The sequence below is a fragment of the Gekko japonicus genome, unplaced genomic scaffold (assembly GCF_001447785.1).
Source record: "Gekko japonicus isolate JY-2015 unplaced genomic scaffold, Gekko_japonicus_V1.1 scaffold4866, whole genome shotgun sequence".
Lineage (NCBI taxonomy): Eukaryota > Metazoa > Chordata > Lepidosauria > Squamata > Gekkonidae > Gekko > Gekko japonicus.
The window spans coordinates 6,909-18,059 of record NW_015172157.1 but is presented as its reverse complement, the minus strand read 5'-3'; the positions used below and the strand labels follow the sequence as shown (position 1 = coordinate 18,059).

Here is an 11,151-nt window from a genome sequence, read left to right as displayed (position 1 = left end):
GGCCCCAGTACTTATCAATTATCTGGATGAAGGGGTGGAAGGGCTACTCATTAAATTTGCTGATGGTACCAAATTGGGAGGAGTAGCAAACACCCAAGAAGACAGAGTTAAAATTCAACAAGACCTGAATACTCTGGAGAAGTGGGCAGTTGCGAACAGGATGCAATTTAACAAAGATTAATGCACAGTATGACATCTGGGCCACCAAAATGTCAAGCACAAATACTGGATGGGGGATGCATTTCTCGGGAGTAGTGTATGCGAAAGAGATCTTGGGGTAAGAGTGGACTGTAATCTAAGTATGAGCAGTCAGTGTGATGCGGTGGCAAAAAAGGCTAATTCAGTCTTGGGTTGTATTAAAAGGGCCATAGCATCGAAATCGTAGGAGGTCATAGCCCCTCTGTATACTGCCTTGGTCAGGCTGCATCTTGAATACTGTGTGCAGTTCTGGAGGCCTCACTTCAAAAAGGATGTGGGCAAAATCAAGAGGGTGCAGAAGGGAGCGAGGAGGATGATCGGGGTCTGGAGACTGAGCCCTACGAGGAAAGGCTGGGGGCCTTGGGAATGTTTAGTTTAGAGAAGAGGAGATTGAGGGAGGGGACATGATTGCTCTCTTTAAATATTTGAAAGGCTGTCATTTGGAGGAGGGCAAGGAGCTGTTCCGGTTGGCAGCAGAGGACAGGACCCGAAGCAACGGGTTTAAATTACATGCAGAAAGGTATCGGCTGGATACTAGGAAAAACGTTTTCACGGCCAGATTGGTTCAAAGGTGGAATCAGCTGCCTAGGGAGGTGGTTGGCTCCCCTTCACTGGCAGCTTTCAAGAAGAGGCTGGATGAATATTTGTCAGAGATGCTTCAGGCTGGTCCTGCATTGGGCAGGGGGTTAGACTAGATGGTCTGTGTGGCCCCCTTCCAACTCTATGATTCTATGAGTGGCGCCCACCGCCCCCTCTCAACATTCCAAATATGCCCTGCAGGTTTTTAAAAGTTGGGGACCCCTGGAATAGTAACTTAGCAAGGCAAGAGATGCACAAGGCGGTGGTGGTGGGGATTGGTTGGGTGGCCACGGCAGGAGGCCTGCGCAGAGATATTAATTATATGTGTACTGATTCCTGTTTTGCTCGGAGGCTCATAGTCCTGGGAGACTCGTGGGATGAGTCAGAATCACAGGTGCGCGGAACTTGAGAGGGTTTCGGCCGCACACCTTTGATTGCTTCTATGCAGAATCTCTAAGAAAGGGGGGTGGGTCTGGTCCAGGGTTGCCAAATTTTCTATGTCTTTGTGCTTAACAAACTTAACAGTTTAGTACGCTCAAATGGTTAAGACGCTGAACTGCAGGCTGTACACGGGCTGTAGAAGGTCAGTAGTTCAGCAGTTCGAGACCCGAGTGCCGCATGACGGAGTGAGCTCCCGTCTCTAGTTCCAGCTCCTGCCAACCTAGCATTTCGAAATCAAGAAATTGCAAGTAGATTAATAGGTACTGCTTTGGTGGGAAGGTGACAGCATTCCGTGCGCCTCGGTGTTTAGTCATGCCGGCCACATGACCACGGAAACGTCTTCGGACAGTGCTGGCTCTTTGGCTTTGAAACGGAGATGAGCACCGCAACCCTAGAGTTGGACTCGACTGGCTTTCGAGCAAGGGAAACCTTTACCTTTACAGTGTAAGGGAGTGCCTCAAAACGGGCTCTGGAAAAGGCCCATCTATAGGGTTCATAGGTAATGTTAACAAAATAAGGGGCAACAGTAAAATTAGGCCAAGATTTTATATTTCTGAAGTTCTTGGGTAGCAAAGCTTCTTCATTTTGTGATTCAATATTGCGACAGCTGTTCTTGCCTTGTACAGGCTTCCATAGAAGAGATCTTCTGGGAACAGGCCCAATCTGATTTAACTTATGAAGAATTTGTGTGGACCAGGCAGGGTTAGGGTCCAAGACTAGGAAACCACCTCTGCTTAATCACCTGCCTTGAAAACCCTGCGGTGTCGCCGTAAGTCAGCTGAAACCGACAGCACTTTACATTCACGCACCCTTTTTCTCCAGTGGTACCCAAGCCAGGGCTGTTGTGATGTCATTTGGCAGGGAAGCTGACTGGCGGGTCCAACTAGTTCTGGATGAAGTTTCCCATGAAGATCGAGCTACTTCTGTTTTTCCCCCCCCCCCTTCTTTCCGTGTACTTGGAATCCACAGGAGACGTTGCCCTGGGCAACCTCCTCCTTTGCTTTTCAGAGATGCCCACTCAGGTTTCCTTCCTGGCTGACTCAGCATAGTCAGGCAGAGAATGTTTTAATGATTGTTTGCAGATAAGCGGGTTGTCAGCCAACCCGAAGAAACCAGCCTGGTCTACTCATGGGCTTTTATTGGCAGCTGAATCAGCAGACGTCAGCTTTTTGTCGCCCCAGTGTAAGGCGTGGGAGAGTGGGGCACTGAAAAGCTGGCTACAGAATGGGTTGACAGTGTGGTGAATGCTGGGAGGGAAAAGCCAAGCCTGCTTAGCTTTCAGGACTCGATGACACTGGGCCAACCTGGGCCACCCAGGTCAGGGCTGTATACATTTGGCTTGTAAACAGTTTTTCTCAGGATCAGGGGCCATTTCCCGCGGGAGCGCACAGGAGCGGAGCTCCGGCAGTAAGGAGCTCAGGGGTCGGGCACATGCAACAAGCCCCGCCCCCTGCTCCCAGCGGCCCTCAGTCAGGCCATGAGGAGCAAGAAACACCCAGGTAAGTTGCAGAGCCCCGCCCCTGGCCCGCCTTCAGGTACAAGCTCTCCCTCCTCTGTGAGGGCAGATCTGCACATTTCCCCCTCCCCATAGCTAGCAATCTAAAACAGTCCAGTGGCACCTTCAAGACCTTTTATTCAGGTACCAGCCCCCCCCCCTCTGTGAGGACAGATCTGCACGTCCCCCCCCCCAATAGCTAGCAATCCAAAATAGTCCAGTGGAGCCTGAGCGGTGGTGTCAGGGTGTGTGGCATATGCACATGAGTTACGCTAATGAGTTATGCTAATGAGCTCCTGCACCTCTTTTTCTACAAAATGACCCCTGCTCAGGATCACCTGTGGTGAGGTAAAAATCTCCCAAAAAGCAGGAAAAGATTTCCCCCCCACATTTTTTTCATGGGGGGGGGGGCAAGTTATGCCGGAATGCGTCAGGTAATCATGCCCTCATCAAAGAGAGATGTAATGTTTGCGGTTCTTCTTTTAAAACAATAAGTAAATTAATAATAAGGAACCAGAGGAATTATTAAGCGTCTTTGCAGAGTTGCCAGCTCTGGGTTAGGAAGTTCCTGGAGATTTGGGGGTAAAGCCTGGGGAAGGTGGAGTTTTGGGAGTGGCGTATGACTGGGGTTGCTAAGTGACTTACAGTTAAAAGCAGGGGGCCATTGGTCCCTGCCCGGGACATTCGCGCACATGTGATGCGGAGAACTCTGTAAGACCCCTCTTCCTCAGAAGTTGGCAATCCTTTCTACCCTGTCCTACAGCTGGGCCAGTGGGAACCTCTGGAATTCTGACACAGCATGGTGGATGCGGTCCCAAAATGGCTGCCACACGAGGCAGAGCCAGTCACAAAATGGCTGCCGCAGCTCACCTTCAGTCGCACAGTGAATATCCTTGTGTTGTGGTGGCAGCTGCTGCCAAAGCTACGTTTTTTAAAATGTGCGCAGCCAGTCTAATCTCCAGTGGGCAACCAGAAGCGCTACTGGGCAAAAGCCCCATCTGGGCTTTCTTAAAACCCTTGGTAGGTGCCAGGAAAGGGCACCTTCAGAGTTGACAAAGAGAAATTTCCCCCCCTTTCCCAAAATACTTGAACTTGAGGGTATCAAATGAGGCTGATGGGCAGTAGATTCAGGACGGACAAAAGGAAACACTTCTTTACACAGAGAGTGATTCAAATGTGGAATTCGCTGCCAGAGGATGTGGTGATGGCCACAGGAATACACAGCTTTTAAAGGGGATTAGACAGATTTATGGAGAAGAAGTCTATCGATGGCTACTAGCCATGGCGACTGAGGGGAACCTCCTCACTCAGAGGCACTAAACCTTCGAATCCCAGAGCCAGGAGGCAACATCAGGGGAAGGTCATGGCCACCATGCCCTGATGTTGGCCCTCCAGAGGAACTGGTTGGTCACCATGTGAGACAGGATGCTGGACTAGATGGACCACTGGGCTGATCCTAGGCTTGCCAAGTCCCCCTTGGGGGGCGGGGAACACCCTGCCCCAGAGGCCCATTCCCCGCCGCCGCTGGATCGGGCCCCGGGGGGAACTCCGCCCCGATGTGCACATCACCAGGAAGTGTCGGGACGACGCCAGGCACGCTGGGGGCGGGGCCACGGTCATCCGAGGCAAAACTATGGTTTTCCCTCGGATGGTCTTGGCCCCGCCCCCAGCGTGCCCAGCGTCATCACGTCACTTCCTGGTGACGTGGATGCGGCGCGCTCAATGATCAGCCCGGGAGTCCCCCGCTGCGGAGGAAGGTAACACTTGGCAACCCTACTGATCCAGCAGGGCTCTTCCTATGTTGTGATACAGGATGGTGGGCACAACCACAAAATGGTGGCCACAGGAAGCAGAGCCATCCAAACCTAAAGGAAGCAAGGGATGAGAAGTAATTAAAAAACAACTGGGAAATAAGAGTGGGAGGGAATACAACTGACAGTGTGGTGGCAGCTGTCAAAGAAAGAACGTGATTTTAATCTGCACTGCCAATCATCTCCACTGGCCAATCAGAAACCCTGCTGGGTAGGAGTCCTACCTAGCCCTAGCCGCTTTCTAAAAACTCTTGGCAGGTACCAGGAAAGGAGCTGGAGGGCCCATGGGCACCATGTTGGCGACCCCTGATCTAAGCTAAAGCGTGCTTTAAGCGATAATTCATTCTGCTAGCAGTGGGGTAGGGGTCCCATTGCTGGAAGAAGGAATCAGGCTATGTCTTCACGATGGCTTTTGCATGTTCACTGCCTGTGCGTCCCAGAATATCTTTGCTTCTTTGTGGACTAGAAACCTGCTTTGAAATAAAACGGCACCAAACCCATGATTCTCCAGGAGGCTGAATTCAGTGGAATTGTGGAAGCAGCAGGGAGTCCTAAACTAACAAATTTTACTTGTGCCTGAAGGGGAACCAGCCAGCCGGCGACAGAACATGACCCTGAAGAGAGCTTGGCCTGCTTTACAAGATGGGGTTCGGCATCCAGCTGGCGTTGTTGATGTGGAAGAACTTCACGTATCGGCGCAGGCAGACGGTGCGTTGTTCTGGGGGACTCCAGTGCTGTTTCCCTAACCTGAAATGGCTCCTCAGGGCTGCTGTTTGCCCGGTTGAAATCTGGGGCTGTTTCAGGTTAGCAAAATTGTGCGAGGAGGGGAATACCAACCCTCCACATGCATCGGGGTCCTAGTCCAAATTGGGCCCTTGTGCACCTGAAGATTGAAGTACGAAAAAGTTGTTGAGAGCTCTGAGTGCAAAAGCTCCCAGAATGCATCTGGGGAGCCCCTGAGAGAGGGAAGGTAAGGGAGGGAGTGGGCTGGATTTAACAATCCTGCAAGGAGGCCCAAATCCCTGAATGGAAAACCACATGCCTGGTTGAACCTGTGGAGCTGCCTTTTTTTAATTTTATTTTACCTCATGTATGACCCACCTTTCTCCCCAAAGTGGCTTACATTGTTTCCCTATACTCCATTCCCTATACTATATTCCCTATACTATATTCACAACATCCCTATGCGGTAGGCTATGTCAAGACCGTGTGACTGACCCAAGGTCACCCAACGAACTTTCATAGCAGACTGGGGATTCAAACCTGGGTCTTCCCCGATCCTAGCCCAGCACTCTAGCCACGGATCCATGCTGGCTTTATGCTGAGTCAGATCAGCAGACCATTCTGCTCTGTGTCCCCTGGAGTTGTAGGGGCTCTCTTGGGGAGAGAGAAGAAAATCCCCTAACACCGGAGATGGGAGGCCTGCATGGCCCTTCCCCTTAGAATCACAGAATGTTAGAGTTGGAAGGGACCTTGCAGGTCATCTAGTCCAACCCCCTGCACTCTGCAGGAGCATAGCCGAAAGATAGCCCTACAACATACCCAAAAGGTGGTCGTCCCTTCATCTTCATGACCCTGCCTCTTCATTTGCATACCCCCGCCCAGGTCCTTTCCTTGGTCACACCAGAGAGTGACGTGCTTTTGCTTCTGCCTGCCCATAGAGTCCCTTCACCTGCTGCCTCTTTTCTCCCCAGGTCCAGCTAATTGTGGAAGTCCTGTGGCCCCTCTTCTTATTCTTCATCCTCATCTCGGTGCGGCGCTCTCACCCCCCTTTTGAGCAGCATGAATGTGAGTCCAAAGTAGCGGTCCGGCGGATCAGAGCTGGCTTTTCCTTGAGGTTCCCTCTAAGCCGAGTTGGTGTGAGCTAGCTCGCACTTTTTTAGCCTCCGGCTCACACATTTTTGTCTTAGCTCAGCCGCCCTGAGCCCACTTGTGGGGAGGGCGGGGTATAAAGAGAATAAAATAAACAAATAAATGAAATAAATAAGGATGGCTCCAGGGCAAACTAATTTACGCAGTAGCCAAATCCCTCGCTCACAACTTTAATGCCAGTGGCTCACCAAGTAGAATTTTTGCTCGCATGACTCCACAGCTGAGAGGGAGCAGAAATGGCTTACCGGTTGGGTTGGTTTCCAAGACTCCGGATATTCGTGTTTCAGTTCTAGTGCAGGGAGCTCAGCTGGAGTCGGAAAACAGTGGGTGGAGAAGGCTGGAATTTCCCTGTGCATGACTTTAACAAAAAAGAAAATGGTGAACTGAAAGGTGCAGTGGAGAGAACACAGAAACTTTCCATAACAGCGCTGCTGGGTCAGGCCCAGTGGCCCCATGAAGTCTTGAATCCCTGGGGGGGGGCAGTCTTTCTTTTATGTATAGGAAATATACACCCTTACAGCAAATAATAAATATAGTACCCTGACCTGGATAAGCCCAGGCAAGCCCGACCTCATCAGATCTTGGAAGCTAAGCAGGGTCAACTCTGGGAAGTACTTGGATGGGAGACCTCCTCGGAATACCAGCAGTCGGGAGGCGGGGGCAGGCCTTAGTCAGCCACCTCTCTGAATATCCTCCAGGCCCCCAGTAGGGGTCAGTCACTGGAGGTCACCATGACTCCCAGGTGCGCGCACACACTCACATACACGTGCACATATGAAAAATACAAAAACAAAACAAATATTAAATGCAGCCGTAGTGTGGTGTAGTGGTTAAGTGTGCAGACTCTAATCTGGGAGAACCGGGTTTGCTTCCCCACTCCTCCACTTGCACCTCCTGGATGACCTTGGGCAAGCCCTAGCTCTGATAAGAGCTGTCCTTGAAAAAGAGCAGTTTCTATCAGAGTTCTCTCAGCCCCACCTGCCTCACAGGGTGTCTGTTGTGGGGGTGAAGGGCGGGATATAAATCCAATCTCTTCTTCTTGAAAAAGAGCAGTTTCTGTCAGAGCTCTCTCAGCCCCACCTACCTCACCGGGTGTCTGTTGTGGGGAGGGGGAGGGAAAGGAGTTTGTAAGCCGCTCTGAGACACCTTTGGGTAGTGAAGGGCGGGATATAAATCCAATCTCTTCTTCTTGAAAAAGAGCAGTTTCTGTCAGAGCTCTCTCAGCCCCACCTACCTCACCGGGTGTCTGTTGTGGGGAGGGGGAGGGAAAGGAGTTTGTAAGCCGCTCTGAGACTCCTTTGGGTAGTGAAGGGTGTGGTATAAATCCAGCATCATCTTCTTCTTCTTCTTGAAAAAGAGCCATTTCTGTCAGAGCTCTCTCAGCCCCACCTACCTCACAGGGTGTCTGTTGTGGGGAGAGGAAGGGAAAGGAGTTTGTAAGCCGCTCTGGCTTGGGCAGTGAAAAGCTTTATTGAGTTAAACAAGTTCCAGGCATGAAGGGTACTGTGTCAGTTCTAAAGCGTTTTGGTGGGTATAGGGAATATAGAAAGTTGGTGGGTACAGGGAATATAGAAAGTTGGTGGGTACAGGGAATATAGAAAGTTCAAACAGGGAATATAGAAAGTTGGTGAGTACAGGGAATGTCCACACATACATCCGTTCATATGGCCAGGCTCCCGCATCTCTACCCCCTTCTCATGGGAATATACGATTCCTTTATCTACTACACGGGCTGGCACTGAAAGCTTCAAGGACATCTCCATGTGGAACCGTGGAGAGGCGCATCTTCAGGAAAACGTTCCGCCGTCTAAGATAGAGCAATCACATACCCCACACTCACTTTCCCCACCTAAGGAAGTCCCTTCCCCCCAGCGTCAATTGCAAACTATGTGAAGCGAAGCGAAGCAAGGTTTGACAGCCGTCCAAGGCCAAGGCAAGAGACATTCCGAGGTGGCTTGCCATTGCCTGCCTCTGCGTAGCAACCCTGGACTTCCTTGGCGGTCTCCCACCCAAGTATTAACCATGGCTGACCCTGCTTAGCTTCTGAAATCTGACGAGATTGGGCTAGCCTGGGCCGTCCGGGCCAGGGCACAGAAGTGATTTGCCGTGGCCTGCCTCTGCATAGCAACCCTGGTGTTCTTTGGTGGTCTCCCATCCAAATATTAACCAGGGCTGACCCTGCTTAGCTTTCTAGATCTGATGAGATTGGACTAACCTGGACTACCCAGGTCAGGGCAGATGCTGCTAGGAAACCCATAAGCGTAGGCTTCCCCTAGCAGCTAAACTGCTTTTGAACTTGGAGGTTTTGCTGCTTCTCCCATCGTGTAGGTCACTTTCCAAACAAACCCTTGCCGTCTGCTGGGACTTTGGCGTGGATTCAGGGCATCGTCTGTAACGTGAACAACCCCTGCTTCCGGTACCCGACCACCGGAGAGACGCCAGGCTTGGTGGGGAACTTCGATCATTCCATGTGAGTAGAGGGCCGCGGATTTGGGGTGTGTTTCCCCCCCCCCTCTCCGTGTAGAACAAAGAGGTGTGTCTTTTTCTCAAAAATAAATAAAACGAGGGGCGTACATTTTTAAACAGAATGGAAAATAAGCAAGAGGGTGTCCTGTGAAGACCAATACCACCACCTCCACCTCTGATCATCCACCTTGTTGTGCATTGAGACTAAGCCATTCCTCAAGCTGTACCAGGAACGGGTTGAGCTTGTTACTTTAGAACAATAGCTCGCCAGGATCCTGGAGCTAACAAATAGATAAGCAGTGTAATGTAAGTAGCCTATCGCTGGGAGTGTGTGTGTGTTGGGTGTGGTGTTTGCAAGCCTTATAAGCAGGGCTCCAGCCCTGCTAGTTGTCCTTGTAGTTTGCTGAAATCACTGAATAAACTAGAGCTGATCACTGCGATGCGTCCAGAACCCAGTATTTAACACACCTATTTTTAAAAAAATGTTTCTTCACACACAAAATTGGTTTTCTGTGCAAACCTGGGTGTTCCCCAGGTTTGTCAGGACTATCAGTTGTAGCTCGATTTTTAAACTCTCCCTTAGGGGCCGGCCTTTGCCTATTGGAAGTAAGGGTGGGGAAATCTAAAATGAGTGAGAAAGTGCATTGATTTGGTTTTTGTAAGCTGCCTTGAGCTCCGTCAGGGAGAAAGGTGGCCAGTCCATATTTTAAATAAATGTATTTTCCTACTGTGCTGTATTGGCAAGGCAAACCGATGTGACAGAGGCCCTTTTTGTTGGGGCCGTTGGCTAGAACAGGAGCGATGTGCCGTGTGCTACCCAGAGGAGCCCCGTAGCCCTCCCCAGAGGTATTTTCAGTAATCAAAAGCATCCATCAGTGCGCACCCCATTTAGCCAGGAAATAGTGAATTAGTGATTTTCAAAGAGAAGAGATTCCTTACCAGTTCAAAGTGGCTGATGGGTGAGTCGGAAAAACATGAGGTTTACCCTGTCCTGTCTTCCCCTGACAGCATCTTTCGCCTGTTTGCTGATGCCCAGAAGGTCCTCCTCCACGTGAATAACGGCCAAGCTGAGAAGAGTTTCTCCCAGCTTCTGTCTGCTTTGCGTCAGCTCAGCGGCAATGGAAATCTACGGACAGGTAAGGATGTGCACAGCTGCTGGGTTACAAATGCAGGGGAATAGAAAAGTGCAGTGTTTGTGCACGCATAATGCTGTATTGCCCTGGGTTCTCGGCCAGGCGAGGCGAGCTGTTTGTGGGAGCTCAGACCAGGGAAGGGTAAAACCTTTTCATGCTCAGGGTCAGAGCCCCTGGAGAAATCAGTTCCCAGTAACAGTCATTCAAGAGAATGAATTTTATTGAGGCATTGATAGGATCCAGATTCTTAATGATTCTTTGTTAGAACTGAGGCCAAGCGCGCGAAGCAAGCCATTATACTAAAGTCAGACAGGTCATTAATGGCTCTTGGCCAATCGCACCTACGCTAGAAAGCCTGCTGGAATAACGGTATGCAGTTCTCAGGGGAAAGAGGATACCAGACACAGGTAGGTCTCAAGGTTACATGGTTCAATCAAGACAGATAACAGTATAGCGACCAGAAACGGAATTAGACATTCTTGTTCTCACCCCCCACATCTCCATGGCAACCAAGGCATGTTGACACTCAGACCTAGAAAGGGTAAAGCCTTAGGTAGCTCTCTGATGTAGGCTAGGGCCTAGGCTTGGGGATACATGGGTTCGAATCCCAGCTGAGCCACAAAGCTCACTGAGCGGCCTTGGGCAGTCACCGTCTTGCACTCTCGACTACCTCACAGGGTTATCGTGAAGTTAAAATAAGAGAACCTTCCCAAGGATGCTGCGTTTTTGTCCCTGCACTCAATTTTGGCTTCTATGTATTGTATTTAGACCTCCTGCTGGTTTTATTCCGATTCCCTTATGTCTATTTTTAGGCTGCTGATTCTTTTGAAACACAAATGTTATTTTAAAACACAAATGTTATTTTAAAACACAAATGTTATTTTAAAACACAAATGTTATTTTAAAACACAAATGTTATTTTAAAACACAAATGTTTGTTGCTGATTATTTATTTATTGTTTTTGTGACCCAGGTGTTCCTAACTGCTTTTAGATTAAAGACATTTCAGGGGTATTTTGTTGCAGTTGTTAGTCAATGTGGTTATAGTTGTTAAAGTACTGGACTTGGATTTGGGAGACCCGAATTCAAGTCCTTCTTCAGCCAGTCACAGGGTGACCAGTCACTCTCTCTAAATTGTAAGGGTAAAATGGAGGGG

General features: G+C 49.9%; 1 protein-coding gene across 1 annotated transcript; it reads left to right on the top strand.

The window, feature by feature from the left end:
* Positions 1–5,133: 5,133 nt before the first annotated feature.
* Positions 5,134–8,870, top strand: LOC107118676 (ATP-binding cassette sub-family A member 7-like). Its single transcript, XM_015421035.1, has 3 exons — positions 5,134–5,232; positions 6,219–6,312; positions 8,725–8,870. Exons 1-3 carry the CDS (start codon positions 5,167–5,169, stop codon positions 8,868–8,870), a joined length of 306 nt encoding a protein of 101 aa, XP_015276521.1. The 5' UTR covers positions 5,134–5,166.
* The last annotated feature ends 2,281 nt before the right edge of the window (positions 8,871–11,151 follow it).

Coding starts and splice junctions, on each gene's coding strand:
- LOC107118676 (XM_015421035.1), top strand. CDS start 5,167: ATGGGGTTCGGCATCCAGCTGGCGTTGTTGATGTGGAAGAACTTCACG. Junction 5,233..6,218: donor CGTATCGGCGCAGGCAGACG/GTGCGTTGTTCT, acceptor TTTTCTCCCCAG/GTCCAGCTAATTGTGGAAGT. Junction 6,313..8,724: donor CCCTTTTGAGCAGCATGAAT/GTGAGTCCAAAG, acceptor CCCATCGTGTAG/GTCACTTTCCAAACAAACCC.